This window comes from Ictalurus punctatus, chromosome 11 (genome assembly GCF_001660625.3).
Source record: "Ictalurus punctatus breed USDA103 chromosome 11, Coco_2.0, whole genome shotgun sequence".
Classification (NCBI taxonomy): domain Eukaryota; kingdom Metazoa; phylum Chordata; class Actinopteri; order Siluriformes; family Ictaluridae; genus Ictalurus; species Ictalurus punctatus.
In genome coordinates this window covers 23375872-23394412 of record NC_030426.2, presented here as the reverse complement: position 1 = coordinate 23394412, position 18541 = coordinate 23375872, and the positions used below count along the sequence as shown (strand labels likewise).

Below are 18541 nucleotides of genomic sequence, written 5' to 3'. Positions count from 1 at the left end.
TGGATCAGCACTAAGGTTCCTCCCTTATATATTAAACTCCTACATTATTAAACATTAGTGACCCGCTCAGCCCTACTCAAAATGAGCTTAACACGCTCACTGCTGGAATAAAAAAATAAATTAAATAAAGAAATGAAAAAAGGAATTCACTTCAGTGTGTGTTCACTGCCCATGTTTACCTCTTTAGATTCATTTCAAAATTCCCCCGTCGATCTGCTCTTCATCTCAGTGCCGATCAATGTAAACAGAATTTCCGTGACACATTCACTGGGGCTAGGCTGATGCTACAAGCCTAACTGCTCAGTTCCTAATTTTACTGCTCAAATATGATTTTTTATTTAGGCTGTCCATATAATACTGCACGTAAGTAAACAAGGCTAGTGGCTGCTAACTTTGCCGCTAACGTGCAGTGGATGGCACAGACACATCATTACAGTGTCCAGGAGGCAAAAGATGCAGGCTCAGACACAGTTCCAGTGGCTACTTCATTGCAAAAGACATCTTAGAAAGAGAAAATATTTTTAATATAGACCTACAGTTTTGCTCATATTACTATTTATATCACAGCACTGGAGAATTCTGATCGGTCAGAAGTTTTGATTTATATTAAGGTTTATATTAATGCACGCGTTCTAATCCATTATGGTTTCTAATGTAACGCCGTGCACAGCGACTTATATAGTGGACACTCCACATGAACAGATTAATAAAAATGTAAATGTTGATATGATATGGTCTCTCTTTTGAACACAAACTCAAAGGAGAGACAATATTACTCCTATTCTGAAGGAACTGCACCGGTTACCTGTGACATCCAGAAAAGATGTTAAAGTGCTCTTATTGGCTTTTAAAACTGTTAATGATATTGTACCTGTGTATTGAGTAGAATGTCTGAAGGATTACACAACAATTATTATTATTATTATTATTATTATTATTATTATTATTATTATTATTATTGTTATTATTAATGTTATTATAAGTACTATTATTAATAATAGTGATACTACAACTACTAATTATTACTATTTTATTATTAGGAGACATATAAATATATGAGGAAAAATCTGCGACTTTAAGTTTTCAGTCATGAGTCTTCAGACCAGATAACTTTGCCCTTTGTGGTTACTTAAAAAGTTAAAAAGTTAAAAAGTTGCATATTTTGTCTTATTAAGTTCAAGAGAGAGGAAATGAGAGAGACTTGTGAACTAACTAATATTGGCACCCTTGGTAAATATGAGCAAAGAAGGCTGTGAGAAATTGTCCTTATTGTTTAATCGTTTGATGTTTTGTTCAAAACTTTCACAAAAATACTCCGCTCTCATGGATATCAAACAATTGCAAACACAACACAGGTTTATCAAAAAAAAAAAAAAAAAAACTTTTTTAAATATAGGTGTGCAACAATTATTGACACCCTTTTAGTCAATACTTTGTGCTACTTCCCTTTGCCAAGATAACAGCTCTGAGTCTTCTCCTATAACGCCTGATGAGGTTGGAGAATACATGGTGAGGGAACTGAGACCGTTCCTCCGTACAGAATCTCTCCAGATCCTTCATATTACGAGGTCCACGCTGGTGGACTCTCCCACAGGTTTTCTATGGGGTTCAGGTCAGGGGACTGGGATGGACATGGCAGGACCTTGATTTTGTGGTCAGTAAACCATTTTTGTGTTGATGTTGATGATGTTTTGGATCATTGTCCTGCTGGAAGATCCAACCACAGCCCATTTGAAGCTTTCTAACAGAGGCAGTCAGGTTTTCATTTAATATCTGTTGATATTTGATAGAGTCCATGATGCCATGTATCCTAACAAAACATTAAAGAGCCACCACAATATTTAACCGTGGACATGAGGTACTTTTCCATATGGCTATTTGAAGTTCCCATTTGATAGTTCCCAAAATTGTAAATTGCATATCCCATTTGAAGTTCCAGTAGTGTCTGACAAACTGAACATGCTTGAGTTTGTTTTTGGATGAGAGTAGAGCCATTCTTTGGTCTTACCTATTGTTATGAATGACTAAGTGAAATTGGTCTATGTGTTACCTCATATTTATACCCCTGTGAAACAGGAAGTCATGGTTGAACAATTTCCTGTTCTTAATCATCCAGGTGTACTAAAAATAAAAAAAAATAAAAATAAAAATCAATGGGAATATACTTCAAATATATTTTTCTCATATGAGGGGTAATATAATAATAATTGTTGAGCACATATATTTGACAAAGATTATTTTTCTTTTTGGATAAACCTGTGTTATGTTTACAACTGTTTGATATCCATGAAAGTAGAGTAGTTTTTGTGAATTTTTTTTAAAGCAAAAGGTTCAACAATAAAGACAAATTTTTCACAGCCTTCTTTGCTCATATGTACCAAGGGTGCCGATATTAACGGAGCGCACTGTATATAAAATATACCTGTAAGAAGTAAAAAACTAAGATTTTAACTTGGAAGTATTACAGAAGATTTTTCCATAATACTTATCTAAAGTATAAATCTGGCAAAAATAATAACCAAGCACAATAACTCAAGAATTTCTCCACCCCTGTTCAACTATACCCTAAACTCGAGCCAGGACAAAACGATCTCAATTTCATTTCAACCACAAAAATACATAATTTATAAGCTGAAATAAATAAAGGCATTCAAATTCAGAATTGTAAACCTTAAATTCAGATTTTACGCTGTGGCACACAGTGGCCCATTCCTCCATCCATAATAAGACTCCTGTTAGAGTGTGTTGGAAGACACTTTCCACTAATAGCCCATCTCTAACAACTTGATCTGCACAATTAAGTGTGTATCTCAGCTGATTCTGCTCATCATTACACATTTAGTGAAGATAAATCAAACCCCTTAGAATAAACCTTGGCACGTGCTTGTATGGGCGAGCGCGTGGATACAGAGGATGCACTCAGACGCAGAGACAGGACATTTCCTCCTGTAGGGGACGCTGTTGACCGGTGAATCATGCACACATGTACTCCAGCAACAAGCAGATCGCACTCACACACACACACACACACACACACACACACACACACACACACACAGAGAGTAATCAGCATTTCATTTCTCTGCGTGTGAAATAGACTGTACAGTATGTTTAATCCTGGAAGATATTAAAGCACGAGTCTGATATGTTTTATTCATGCACCAGATCAACAAATGTCTGGGGGGTTTTATTTATTTATTTATTTTATTATTTTATTTTATTATATGCATATCATTTGCATGAATCCAAACAATTTTCTTCTACATAAAATACGTGTTTATTTAGTGCAAAGACTGAGACGGGTACAATGAATGTATAATGAATGAATCGCGAGCTGTGAGTTTTAGTGCTGCATCCTTGCAGCATCTCTGTCTCCGTTTCATCCTTCGGTCTGTAGTGACACCGATTCCAGCCAATCATCATGCAGCTTGGCTTTTGCGTGCGTCCGAGCGCCAATGAGATGGCGCAGGGCGTGGCTTGGGTGTTAAACCACGCCTTCGCTCGAGCATAACACCAAGTTTAGGGGCAGAAATGCCAGTCCTGTGTAGGAGAGAGGAGCCGCGTCTGTCTCTCTGCACTCGCTGAAGCGCACAGCCGCACGCGCTGCCGGGGACGGCACAGCTGGATTAGCTTTATTTCTTTCTCTCTCTCTTTTTTTTCCACATTAAAAAACAAATAATAAAGACAGTTAGAAATCTGGGAGCTAATGCATTTATGCATCGTTGAACTTGACTCTCTCGTGCTGGGATGAAATATGGACTGTCTCTGCGCGTCTGTGCAAAACAGGTGCTTCTAAATATGATCTCCTGCTTCAAGCTTGTGATGCATGGATTTTTTCCTTAATTGTTGTTGTTTTTTTTTCCCCCAAGTGTTAATTTTTTTTTGGGGTGGGGGGGGTGAAGAGTTTTCCGGACCTGCTGCTCATAAATAGCACTGGAGGGTTTTAATGTCGGAGCTCATGCGAATAAAGAGGATTTTTGCACTCACTATGCACGACCTCAAGAGTCACTAACACACACTCATACGCGCGCGCGCACGCATGTACCAGGGTAAGGCAATGCTTTCTTTTCTTTTCTTTTCTTTTCTTTTTTTTTTGGCTTTTCTTTAAGCGCCTGACTTTAATCTCCATGCTTAAATATTGTCTGCTTTGCAAATGCATTGATGTTTTTTGTTTGTTTGTTTGTTTGTTTGTGTGTTTTGTTTAAAATGCATGACTGGGAGAGGAATGACACCTCGCATGTTTACAGCCGTTTGCTGCAAATTCTTCGAAAGGTCCCTTGAAAGACGAAGCCAAGATGAAGGATCTTACTCAGTGTCATAACCTTTAAAGCAAATATACCAGTATAATACAGTGGATGATGCTTATGATAGAGATATTCATGCAATGTGTTGATTAGGAGTAATTCATTCCCAGAGAGTCGTTTCTCGTGCTCGTTTTGCTTTTCTTGGAAAGTCTTCTTATCACTGAACTGTTCAATTATTACTCAATACATGCAGTACAATGCATAATACATATACGCATGACAAAATGAATACAGCAAATTAGTCGATGTAGCTTCCTATAGTAGAGTTGATTTATCAAACCTGTACTGTAATGTTTATTTTTAGGTTCATGCTCGACTGCTCCATATCGAAGACATGGTTTCACTGAACGCATGGCTCTGACCACATTGCAATGAGGATAACTATTTGAAATAAAGCAGAGGGAAGACATTTGAAGTGCTGTCATGGATTTAAAGGATTTTTACCTATTGGCAACCTTTGTTGCTTGCCTGTGGCTGGATCCAGCCATCGCCCAAGAGCTAATTTACTCAATCCGCGAGGAGCTGCAAGAGAACGTACTTATTGGAAATATACCAAAGGATTTGAACATCTCCCATATGAACGCTGCCAGCAACAATCTGGTTTACCGTCTGGTCTCGAAAGCCGGAGACAACCCATTACTGAGAGTAATGGGCAACACAGGAGAGATTTTTACCACCTCGAACCGTATTGACCGTGAAAAACTCTGTCCTGGACCGTCGTTCGAGGATGCCGAGTGCTCGTTTGAAATCGAAGTGGTCATCCTGCCAAACGACTACTTCAGATTAATCAAAATCAAGATCATTGTGAAGGACACCAATGACAATGCTCCCATGTTTCCTTCCCCTGTGATTAACATTTCCATCCCTGAAAACACTCTCATCAACAGCCGCTTTGCCATTCCCTCCGCTACTGATCCTGACATGGGACCCAACAGCGTCCACAAATACGAACTTGTGAACGGACAGAGCACTTTTGGCTTGGATATTGTTGAGACACAGGAAGGAGAAAAATGGCCACAGCTGATCGTCCAACAGAATCTGGACCGGGAGCAAAAAGACACCTATGTGATGAAAATCAAAGTGGAGGATGGTGGGAATCCACAGAAGTCCAGCACCGCCATTCTTCAGGTGACGGTGACTGATGTCAATGACAATCGTCCAGTGTTCAAAGAAAGTCAGATAGAAGTTCACATTCCTGAAAGCTCTCCAGTCGGGACTTCTGTCGTACAGCTGCAGGCTACGGATGCAGACGTTGGGTCCAACGCAGAAATCAAATATATGTTTGGTACCCAAGTATCTCCATCCACGAGGAGACTCTTTGCACTAAATGCTACGACTGGACTAATAACGGTACAGAGACCGCTCGATAGGGAAGAGACTGCAATTCATAAGCTGTCAGTTTTAGCAAGTGATGGAAGCTCCAGTCCAGCAAGAGCAACCGTAACGATCAATGTGACTGATGTGAATGATAATGCTCCAAATATAGACCTGAGATACATTATCAGTCCTACTAATGGCACCGTAATGCTGTCTGAAAAAGACCCCATTAACACTAAAATAGCTCTTATCACCGTCTCCGATAAGGACACTGATGTCAATGGCAAGGTCATCTGCTTTATTGAAAAGGATGTGCCGTTTCACCTCAAGGCGGTCTACGACAACCAATATTTGTTGGAAACCTCAGCTCTGTTGGATTACGAGGGGACCAAGGAGTACATTTTCAAAATTGTGGCTTCTGACTCCGGAAAGCCTAGTCTGAACCAAACCGCACTGGTTAAAGTCAAGCTGGAGGATGAGAATGATAATCCACCCATTTTTAGCCAGCCAGTTATCGAACTGTCGGTCATGGAAAATAACCAGCGTGACCTTTTCCTCACAACCATTAGTGCTACAGATGAAGACAGTGGGAGGAATGCAGAAATTGTCTACCAGCTCGGACCCAATGCCTCCTTTTTTGATTTGGACCGCAAAACCGGGGTGCTGACGGCCTCAAGGGTGTTTGACAGAGAAGATCAAGATAGGTTTCTCTTTACCGTCACAGCAAGAGATAATGGCACCCGGGCGTTGCAGAGCCAGGCGGCTGTGATAGTTACCATTTTAGATGAAAATGACAACAGCCCCAAGTTCACACACAATCACTTCCAGTTCTTTGTGTCTGAGAACCTGCCTAAGTATAGTACTGTAGGAGTGATTACAGTCACAGATGCAGATGCAGGTGAAAATGCAGAGGTGTCTCTCTCCATACTCAATGACAACGAGAACTTTATCCTCGACCCCTTTTCGGGAGTTATAAAATCAAATGTTTCCTTTGACAGAGAGCAGCAAAGTTCTTACACCTTTGATGTAAGGGCTGTCGATGGTGGTCGTCCTCCATGTTCGTCGGTTGCCAAAGTAACCATCAACGTCATTGATGTCAATGACAACCCACCCATTGTCATCTACCCTCCATCAAACACTTCCTTCAAGCTGGTACCACTTTCTGCCATTCCGGGATCTGTAGTCGCCGAGGTCTTTGCTGTGGATGGAGATACAGGAATGAATGCTGAATTGAAATACACCATCATTAGTGGTAACGGCAGAGGACTTTTCAGGATTGATCCTGTTACGGGAAACATTACTTTAGAGGAGAAACCCACGGTTGCGGATATTGGCCTCCATCGTCTGGTGGTCAACATTAGTGACCTTGGCTATCCAAAGTCTCTGCACACACTAGTTCTTGTTTTCCTTTACATCAATGACACGGTAGGAAACTCGTCTTTTATCTACGACCTCATCCGGCGCACGATGGAGACGCCTCTGGATAGGAATATCGGTGACACTAGCGAAACGTATCAGAACGTCGACAATCTGAAAACCATCATTGCTATCGTCACAGGTGCTATGGTGGTAATCGTGGTGATATTCATTACCGTTCTGGTCCGCTGCCGTCACATTTCGCAGTTCAAAGCAGCTCAAAGGAAGAAACAAGGTGCTGAGTGGATGTCACCCAACCAGGAGAACAAGCAGAACAAGAAGAAAAAGCGCAAGAAAAGGAAGTCGCCCAAAAGCTCCCTGCTTAACTTTGTTAGCATTGAGGAGAACAAACCTGATGATCCAGCTCACGAACCCATCAATGGCACCATCAGCATCCCAGCTGAGCTTGAGGAGCCAGGGATTGGACGTTTTGACTGGAACACAACACCAACCACCACCTTCAAGCCTAGTAGCCCTGATTTAGCCAGGCACTACAAGTCGGCCTCACCCCAGTCGGCTTTCCACGTCAAGGCTGACACTCCAGTTTCGGTGAAAAAGCATCATGTCGTTCAGGAGCTGCCACTTGACAACACTTTCGTCGGGGGATGTGACACTCTTTCCAAACGCTCGTCCACTAGCTCGGATCACTTCAGTGCCTCAGAGTGCAGCTCCCAAGGAGGCTTCAAGACAAAAGGAGGGACCTTACACAACAGACAGGTAAAAGAACACTTTTACTGGTCTATAAGTAGTCCATATAGCCGCCCTGTTCATTACTAAAGTGACAGTCCTAGCCCAGTTGCTATAACTCACCAACTGATATGCATGCATCTTATACAAATAGGATAAAAAATCCAAAAGTCTCACCAATAGGTGTAATCATCTACTTTGTACCAAAAAGCAACATGTAAGCGATGTGTGTTTGATTAGATTCGGAAAGTGTTATTCTGCATTTTGTCAACTTTTTTAATGTGTTTGTGTTGTTTGTTTTTTTTTAATTTACTTAAAAAAAAAAAAAAGATATATGTCTAATTAAAGGCAATGATAATTCGTTAGTTGCTGTCAGCTGAAGGAAACTGGGATATCTATGTGGATGTTGAAGTGCGAACATTACAGTGCTCTCCGAATTTGTAAAAGAAACATTTTTTTCTAGCCTGTCTACTCAGATGTCATTTTACCACCTAAAACATATGATAATACAAAAACCCATAAAGTTATCCAGCTTTATTCAGTATTCAGTGTTGTACTGAACAAGAGGATTTTTCCCCAAGAAGCATCTAAAGAATAACCTGTTGCATTAATGTTTTCCCTTTTGTTTTGTTTTGTTTTTTGTAACTGTACCACTCTGTAGCTCTGTACCTTCAGTTGCTTGAACCCCTTTTTTAATTTGCCAGCACCAGAACTGAATTCCTACTGACTTACATTACATTGAACACCACAAAGAAGCAAACCGTTGCTCACACCCATCACGGGAAAGCTTCATGAATATTCACATAAACTAACCTAAGCCATTAAGGTAAAGCCGTATCCGGTCCAAAGTGGATTAGCTGTTAATAAGTCTCAAATAACATATCTAATCCTGTTTCTTTGAAGCCTCATTAGAATGAGATGCTTGTTATGTAGCACAAATAATCTCATGTTATGGAAGGAGATTGATGGGAAACTTGGTGGAGGGGGGAAAGGATGGAGGGATGAAGGGAAGGGAGGAGGGATTTTTTTACCTTTAGGTGGCACTGTTGCTTCATAAGACATGGATTGGCTTTGGGCCAACATGCATTGTGTGTGTGTGTGTGTGTGTGTGTGTAATGTCAAAGGAGATGGAAGAGAGTAGCAGAGCCCCCCCACTCCAATTCTCTCTCTCTCTCTCTCTCTCTCTCTCTCTCTCTCACACACACACTCTCCAGGTTTCTTGGGCGTGTGTGTGTGTGTGTGTGTGTGTGTGTGTGTGTTCAACTCAGAATGCAGCTCATAGCTAATGAAGGTCTGAATGAATGGCAGATTGATAATGGCATTCGCAGATGTAAGTGATAAGGCTTGACTGCTCAAAAGCATACACAAACAACACACACACACACACACACACACACACACACACAGACACACACACACCGATAGCAGTAGATAGCAATATCTATGTGCATACATGTATATGTGTGTTTGAGTATGTGTCTGTGTGTGTTTCACTGACGTGTGTAATTCATAGTTGTGCGCTCCAAAGTTCCTGCTCCAGCAGAGCATACTTTGCAGAAGTAAGGATTCCGCAGAGACACACTGATTCACACTCTTTACCCGCTTTAGTTTAAAATACCTGACCGTATTTCTGTTTTGAAGTAGCATGAACCTCGCATCTCTGGTTGCACTGTTTACATTCGGCAATACAGCAAGACAGCAATGTCTTAACTATTTTGGGGCTTTTTGTTTTTCTTTTGAGTTACAATAAATTCATAGTGTAGCGTTAACGTTAGCTTTGGTGTACGTTTCTATTAAAAAAGGTTATTAAAAGGTATTTTCTTACTTTCATACTTGTTATACATGACGAAACACACAGTCTGATGTCTTTCTCCAGCTTACTAAAAGGAGCCTTGCAAGTGTACTTACATATAGATTGAACGTCGTCGAAGTTTATTTCCAGGAGCTCCTGCAGACACCGGGTGTAAAAACAGCGCCATTGCCATTAAAGTGAATGAAGCCAGAAGGAGAAGTACCGCTTGGTTATAATGCTGAAGTGTTTGTGCAAGCAGTCCGTTTGATTTTTGTTAATATAGAGTATTTTTCTTCTGTACAGTTTTAAACGATAGCTTTAAATACTTACAATTTGAGTCCATAGTAAATGTAAAAAAAAATAAATAAATAATAAAAGTCTGGTGTTTTTTGACTTTATCGTGTTTGCCAACACTGTTTAACGCCAACAGGTTAGTCGAATCTGGAACCTAGAATGCTAACATCGCTAGGGTGGCTAAAAATTCACCATCAAGTAGCACTAGACAACACACACTCAGGCTAACTGTAGTGACTCTTAGAACGATGAAAATAATGAAATATACCTTCTCTGCATATGCAGCAGAAGAAATCACCTCAGTTTTCAGTTTTATTGGATTTGAGCTGCCTTGTTTTGGAGCCGCTCATTTTACAGCATCTTACTGACAAGCTAGCAGTTACGTGCAGCACGGGCAAACAATTTAAATTAGCATTGTGCTCGAAATAGATACGAGTCATTTTCGTATCCTAATGACGTAGTCTTGTGATTTTGGTGCTAAAAATATACAGTATTTTCTGAATTCTTGTGCTGTGCCTTTTTAGATTATCTGCCGGTAATGTAGACATTATCTAAGTGAGTGTAAATGCTGTCCGAAAATGTTCAGCCGTCCCCCCAGTCCCACCCCCAGGCTGCTTAATTATAATCGAATTCAGTGATGCTAGTGATAATGTATTTGAAGTGTCCATGACAACCATGAGCATGATTTAGGAATGTTATTTTTTACCTCATGTCTATAGACATCACGGCTGCCACTGTTTGGATTTCTAAAATATAAAAATCCACGTGGAAATATAAAAGTGTAAAAGAATGTAAAAGTTGACACAAGATCTTCTTTTAGCTCCTTGATGTAAGTCTACTGAAATGCGATTCTCAGGCTGTTTGGCTAAATGACCCTTATGTCGCTTGTTATAGGAAAACAACGAATGAATGCATGTCATTTATGGCACACTGATAATAGTTATCAGTTCACAACAGGCACTCGCCGGAGACGCTCTTTTTTTCTGTGCCTGACTCTTAAATCGTCTTATAATGCACTAGACAAGGTGTACGGAGAGATTATGTTATACTGTATACCGCAGGGCGCATTCCAAAGGTGTCCAAACATCCGTCTATAGTTTGGCTGTACCATTTATGAGTTTTGACCCCTTGCTACTGTGATACAGGAGACACCTATAAACTACACTTTGCATTCACCTGGCGAAAAAGCTCATTCGGTGAAGGAGAAAGAAATCGGGACGTGAAAGATGCGTGTTTATTTTTGGTCGTTGTTGCCTTTGCTGCATGCTGACTATCTCACGTGAACTCTGACCTGTGAACCGTTATCATGTAAGCCAATGGAAAACAAGATGTCAGGAGTTTGGTCTGTGGCTGGTGAAAATGGATGAAGTGAACTTGCTTATGAAGCCAAACATTTCTTGCAGTTAAATATCAATGCCGGCAATACATTTCTGATAGGTCATGTTTAGAAAACCAGTCCCTCTGGGATTTTGTGACGGCAGAAATTGACACAAAATCAAGGAAAATCATGAGTTTCAATCAAGGAATATTTTGCAATTCCGGGGTCAATATCGGGGTCAAAAATCTCATTTGAAAAATGCCGCAGCACAGATTGGCTGCGGCAGTCAAAAAAAAAACAAATAAAAAAAAAACTCCACAAAATCTTGTATGGACTGAAAAACCCGAGTCACTGAACTACAGACATTTTTTTTTTCCCATACATTACGGTATATGAATCCTCTACAGTATTTCTTCACTTTGCTCTGTCCACTTCCAGTTGATGATGTCTGCCCTATGCAGTGAACACATATAGTGAATATTCCATCCATACATCCATCCATCCATCTTCTACCGCTTACTACTTTTCAGGGTCACGGGGGAACCTGGAGCCTATCCCAGGGAGCATCGGGCACAAGGCGGGGTACACCCTGGACAGGGTGCCAGTATAGTGAATATTATGCCGGTTATAGTTTAGCTCAACTGTGGTTTAAAGGCTTAAGCAAATAATGAGTCTTGCATAAAGATGTTCAATGTGGAGAATATTTTTACATGGCTCTGAAATCAGTCAAATAGTCAAATACGGAAATATTACGCAAGCAAATATTACTACGGGATTGTGGTTTATATAAGGAAGAAATCCACCAAGGGCTGCTGCATTATAGGCAGTTAATCAATGACAGGCCTAACATGAAACGTTTATTAGAATAATAATATTAATATAATAATATTACGCTATTAGAATTTCCACCCTGATTATTATTTTCCTATAACGGCACGTCCTACATTTTTTTCTTCTTCTTATACCACAGCAATTTGCCAGTATGTGCATTGTTTTAGTTTATTAAGCAATACTTACGTTTCCATCACCATATTTCTCTGCAAATTTGGGGATAAAATCTCCAAAATGCGCATACAAAACTTGCGCAATCTATCGAGGCAGATCATATTTTTATTCGATAAGAAGACATGCGCATAGACTACAATGGGCACGTATTTACCGAATACACTCCTCGAAGCGCATGTCATGTGACTTTGCCTCAACAAATCATGTGATTGGATAGCACTCTCAGAAAAGTCCGCCGGTTACATCAATCTCTATTTGTATTGATGCGTTTCGCCAGTTTCTCCGGAAGTGACTGTTTTCTTCTCTTGAACACGTGGGATAGAAACACATGCTTTATCCTCAAACGTTTTATGCGATATTCCAATTTTCCGCATAAATTAAATTCGCGACTTGGATGGAGACCTAGCTACCGACACGTCATACATTTTATCCGTTTCTAATTACGCTTACATGTTGATGAAAGTCTGTGAAACGGGTTACGCTATAACAGCTGTAAACTGCCGTTCCCTCGCCTGCCTTTCTGTTTCCTTAATTAGACAGTTAATAAGACAAAACACCGCCGCTTGTCAAGTTACGAAGACACTACAAAGTCTAAACCTCTCTGACCTAAAGACGTTCCCGTGTTGGAAAACTGCTACAAAGCGCTGACATGGGAGACTAAATAACTATCTCCTCACAGAAAACGATATCAATCATGACGCACATTATCTTACGTGATTATCTGAACGTTCTCCATTCAAGGCCTTGTGTAAGTTTTTAACTATAGATTTGATAGCATATTAAATATAAACCCGTGATTTGTCTTGGCACCAAAAACATTGTCTGAGCCGCTGTTTCAGAAAATGAATCAACACCTGCTGACCAATCAGAATGGAGAATTCAGCAGTGTTGTGGCATGTCTGTGGCCGTGTAGCATTACAGACTCATTCATATGCAAATATATTCAAACGGAACGATTTAAAGGCGTTATAAATTGGATAGCCTGAATGGTTGTGTGGTAAGTGTGACCTTCATTGCTCATTTCATGGCCTCAACACACACTACATGCCTTTGCATATGATTCAGTGCTTGATATAACAATATAGCGCGCACACACACACACCCACACACACACACACACACACACACGGCTGTCAGAGCTGCACTCGATGTGAATGACTCTGTTCACTCAGTTCAGCAGGTCAAAGCGCACACTCGTCTCTCTCAATCCCTCTCTCTCCTTCTCACTCCTCACTCATTTCCTGTCTCCAGTGCTCACTCTATCACTCCATTCCCTTCTTCTACATCGGCCTACGCTCTCTCTATCTCTCTCCGTCTCGCTTTCTCTTTCTTCGTCGTCGCATTTCTCTCTTCTCTGACGTATCATCTGTTTCCCCCTCTACTTCCTCACTCCGTCTTTCTTTTCCTCTTCTTTGTTCTCTTCACTTTCTCCTCAATTCTTCCACGTTCCCTTTATCTATAATCTCACATGCTCTTTTTGTTGTTTCTATCCGTCAATCCCTAAATCTTTTCTTTTCCCTCGTTCTTTCTGTTCTGAGTTCTTTCTTCCCACCACCGTCTCTTTTCTAGGCCTCTTTTTCACCTTTTCTCTTTTTAAAATGTATTCCTTTGTCTTATCTTGTTATATTTCCTTGTTATTCTTTCACCCATTTGCACCAATGGTTTTCTCCAAATTCCACTTTTTCTCTTTTTTCACGTTAATTTCTTCTTCTTTTTTTCTCAAGTCTTCTTTACTGTTTCTCTCTCCCAGTATCTCTTTTTGCATGAGTATCTTTCTCGCTCTTTCTGTGTGTGTGTGTGTGTGTGTGTGTGTGTGTGTGTTAGTCAGTGCAGCCTGAGGCTCATCACTACTTTGTCATGTATTCCATACACACCAATTAACATTGCTGTAACTGAACACACCACACACACACACACACACACAGACACATTTCAGCACTGCTGAACACACACTCTGCTGCCCCAGTTTCAGTCCAGAACAACAACAAACTTAGCCCCGAAGAATTATGATGCATAATTTTGTGCCCGTTTCCCAGTGATAGCCTGATTTTACTGACGTTTCACACTAAGACTTCACAACAGTGAAAGTCACCTACAAACACACACACACACACACACACGCACACACACACACACACACATACACACAAACTGAATCTTTCCACATGGGTGAAAGTAAAATGAGGCACTTACTATTTCATGAAATGTAATTAATAGATAATTAAATAATTACACGTTCTCATACACTTCAGTGGTTAAGTTCCAAAAAAAAAAAAAAACACTTTATTGTCCTCACAGAGTCTTCAGTCATGATGGTGTCTTTATTGTCTACTAGCTCTTTAGTCTCCTCAGTGTCTTCATTTCCCATGATGTCTTTAGTCCCCAAATCTACTTTAATGGACACAATCATTTTGGTCACCAGAACTTCAGTCCCTTCAATTTCTATGGTCATTATTTTCCAAAAAAAAAAAAGTTTAATCCTTGCCTCGACAGTGCCTATGATTTGTCAGCCCACTCAATGTCTTTAATCCCTGGGTCTTCAGTCTGCACAATCTTTAGTTCCTACAACATATGTCTTTAGTCGAAAATGTCATTGTTATATTACATCTTTGGTCCTCAAAATATCATTACTGGCTACGATGTCCTCACAATGTTCTCACAATGTCCTCACAATGTCCTCCTGGACCTGTCTCAAAACAGAATTGATGTCATTTGTGGTTTAAATAAATGCTCAATGAGTGTGTGGTGAAATTTTATCATCACAACTAAGGATGTAAGACAGTATGGGATGGGGAACATCTAGATCTGATTGACTAAAAGTTTACCTTTTTAATTTGCGTCCAAGGGTGTTTCATACCTATCGAATGGCACAGTATGGTACAGTGCAGCGATATGTGCCTAATAAGCCAACGGGTCGAGTTCTCGTCAGAACCCACACACATACTCATGGCAATTTTTAATGGATGCCCAGAACGGCGACACATTAAGTAGGCACTCAGGAAGTGTATGAAACATTTAGGTTATTGATTAAACTGAACACGCGTAGAGCCGTGGGCTCCTCAACAGACTCGATTAATAAACCGAAGACAGGAAATTGAATTGGGAAGCGACTCCTCATCGCTGACTGCAAACAGACATTACGCACCCGCTTATAAAGCCGCTCCGAGGGCTTAGGTTTCATTTCAGAGGGGTTATTTTTACAACGCTCTTCAAGACTGCTGTGTCTTTTTTTTTTTTTTTTGCTTCTTTTTTTTTTCTTCTTCCTTCTTCATCTTCGCTCCGAGTGTGTAAGTGTTCGTTTTAGAGCACGATTTATCACCTCAGGCTTTTCATTTCATGAGTGCCTTTCACCTCAGGACTTACTGTGCTTATAACACTCTTCTCGATAGCACTGTAAAGGGCTAATCATATCTGCAGTTAGAATGCGTTGAACTGGAGAAAGCTCTTAATGCCCTTTATGAGTTTAGGCTGACCATGTCGTGATCTCATTATATAGATGTGAAGAGTGTGAGGAGATTCATCGACTATCTGGATGCTTTTACTGAGCAGATCACTGCGTGCATTGTTATTCTTGTAGTCTTTGGTGCGTAAGGGTGAGTCCTATGGTCTCGGTCTGTCTTTAGATTTTATAGCCATTTAACTGTAAGCATTGTTGTCTCTTTATGTAAATATCAACATTGTTGAATTATTGCCAGAAACACTCCTTCCCACGTACATGTTCGGTTTTGGATATACGTCTCCTCAGTGATAAAAAAAAAAAAATAAAAAATCTCACGTCCGGACAGCAATAAAATAACCACAGGAGGAGGAGGGAGTTTCTAGTGGGTTGTTTTTTCTACGAACCTGGATGTACCACCATCACGTGGTGGTATGATCACGCTCCATTCACAACATGGCATCCAAGTGGTGGAAGAGGCACTGGAGTAGAGAAGAGACACTGGCTCTTATTTAACCAAAGTTCCAACAACAGTTAAAAAATACAGTAAAACAATAATCAACTCGGGAAGTGTTTAATATCTGGGGAAGGGGCATTGATAGGTCTGCAACGAGACAAAATACAGCAAGTAGCAGCAGTCAAATGTCTTTCTTTCTCCAATGAGAGGCAACAAGTGCATGGACAAAATCATGGACATGTGCATCTGGATGGGACTAAATTGATCAGACATTTGGCAGACGCCCTTATCCAGGGCGACTTACATTTATCTCATTTATACAACTGAGTACAGTAGCTGAGGGTTAAAGGCCTTGCTGAGCCAATGGCCCGGCAGTGTCAGCTTGGCAGTGCTGGGATTTGAACTCCCAACTTTACAAGCAGTAGCCGAACATCTTAACCATTGTGCCACCACTGCCTTAATAATCAGACAACCAGTGAGATTGGAGAAAAACAGGTTATTCCGCTTGTAATTTTTCTCAGAGAAGGCCTGAGAAAAACACAGACATGGCCGATCCTGATGGTAATAAATTCACGAAGGAGGAGCACCTATAAAATAGGAAATTACCCCAAGACCCCATGTAAATTTTATCCCATCTGGGTAGTGCTATTATCATTTTAGTTTAAAACATTCAATTCTAGAAGGTGTTCACTAAAATATCTATTCTTATTAGTGTTCTCCCCCTTGTGTGCTCTGTGCACAATATAAAGAGCTGGAGTTAGAATCAGGACTGAGATGCACATACTAAGCAGTTGGGTTATTAGACACTTAATATCTGAAGTAGCTGTCATTATTAATGAAACAAATCCACAGTCAGGAATGAGGAAAGCAGGCAAATGTCAAAATTAGGTGCCTCAACACTTAAAACAGGAAACTAGGGAAACACCTAGAGCAACGAGACCACTCTATGAACCTATTAGTACTATAAGAAAGTATTGATTTTAGCTTTCTGTATTTAACTGCTATTATGTATTCTGTGGAAAATAGATACAATTACCCTTAAGAAACCATTGATTAGGTGTGTAAATACATCTAAACACATTTGCTGTGGCTTTTTCCTATAAATTTTCAAAATTGCAATTGCACAAAATGTTTTGCACGTGCTTTCGCAGTGATGTTTGTTGGTAAATGAGACCGTTTAGCTGTACTCATGTGAATCATGAGTACAGCGCGTGAATCGAAGGGGGCTTTGGCTGAATGCATGTTGTGATGATGTCACATTACACATCTTGGCCCAAATCTGCAGGAAAGCTGTTTGCAATGAACAAATCAAACAAAAGCAATGGAAATAGCAGTTGAAACTGCTTAAAGCAATTAATGCTTCAAGTGAGTTCCCCAAATTCAACTGAAAATGCAACTTATAATGACTTTTCTAGTATCAAAATTATTCTATTCTCTAAAATTATTAACCCCCTGAATGGAATTCCTCACAACAGCGCACATTGCAAAACAGGTGTTGTCTCAAGCACACCTGATGATAAACTAATCAAGGGTGTCATTAGTTGCACCAGGTGTGTTTGAGCTGGAACACATGAAATACCTGAACTGCCTAAGAGTTTGTTGAGTGTACACTACCTTGACGGGGCAGAAAAAGGAAGCTATCAATGGCTGCAACCTGATTTCTGAGAAGGCAGCTTGTGAAAAACCCTCAAGTGACCTGCTGAAGACCTGCAGCAAGACTTGGTGGCAACAGTAAGGCGTGTACTAAACACAGAAGGTTTCCATGCCAGAACTCCAAGATGTACACCACTCCTGATCCAAAAGCACAAGAAAAGTCGCTCGAAATCATATAAATAAGCCACAGAAGTTTGGGGATTCTGTTCTGTGGAGCGATGAAACAAGACTGTAACTTTTCGGCACGATGGATCAGCGGTACGTCTGGAGGAAGAAGAATGAAGAAAGAACACTCTGTCCACAGTCGAGCATGGTGGTGGCTCGGTGTTGCTCTGGGGCTTTACATCCTCTGACACTGGAAACCTGCAGCGTGTGGAAGGCAAGATGGATTCATTGAAGTATCAGGAGATCCTAGGAGAAAACATCATGCCGTCTGTGAAGAAGCCGAAGCTTGGGCATTATTGGACCTTCCAACAGGACAATGATCCCAAGCATACCTCAAAAGGCTTGGTTGCAGAAGAAGTCCTGGAAGACTCTATAGAGCCATCACAGTCACCTGACTTGAACCCCATAGAAAATCTCTGGTGGGATTTGAAGAAGGCGGTCGCACTACGCAAACCAAAGAATATTACTGAACTGGAGGCCATTGCTCATGAGGAACAGGAGAAGATTCCTCAGGAACGCTGGCAGAAGATGGACAGCAAAAGTGTGCTCAACTAAGTACTAAATATGCTCTCCATGAAAGGGTTGAATAATTTTGAGACTGGAAAAGACATTATAAACTGCATTTTCAGTTGAATTTTGGGAAACCACTTGAAGCATTCATTGTGTTGAACTATTCCAATTATTTTTTGTTTGTTTG

At 40.5% G+C, this 18541-nt stretch overlaps 1 protein-coding gene across 2 annotated transcripts in view; it reads left to right on the top strand.

The window, feature by feature from the left end:
- The first annotated feature begins 3553 nt into the window (after positions 1–3553).
- The window catches only part of LOC108272011 (protocadherin-9), a 244279-nt gene continuing 229291 nt past the window's right edge, over positions 3554–18541 (top strand). The window contains exons 1-2 of one of the 2 annotated variants that reach the window (XM_017480069.3): positions 3554–3786; positions 4609–7754. In XM_017480069.3, coding sequence (XP_017335558.1) covers positions 4728–7754 — 3027 coding nt within the window. In that variant the 5' untranslated portion in view covers positions 3554–3786; positions 4609–4727. Of the gene's footprint in view, positions 4050–4608; positions 7755–18541 lie in introns of both variants that reach the window. The other variant, XM_017480068.3, reaches the window with a different exon arrangement.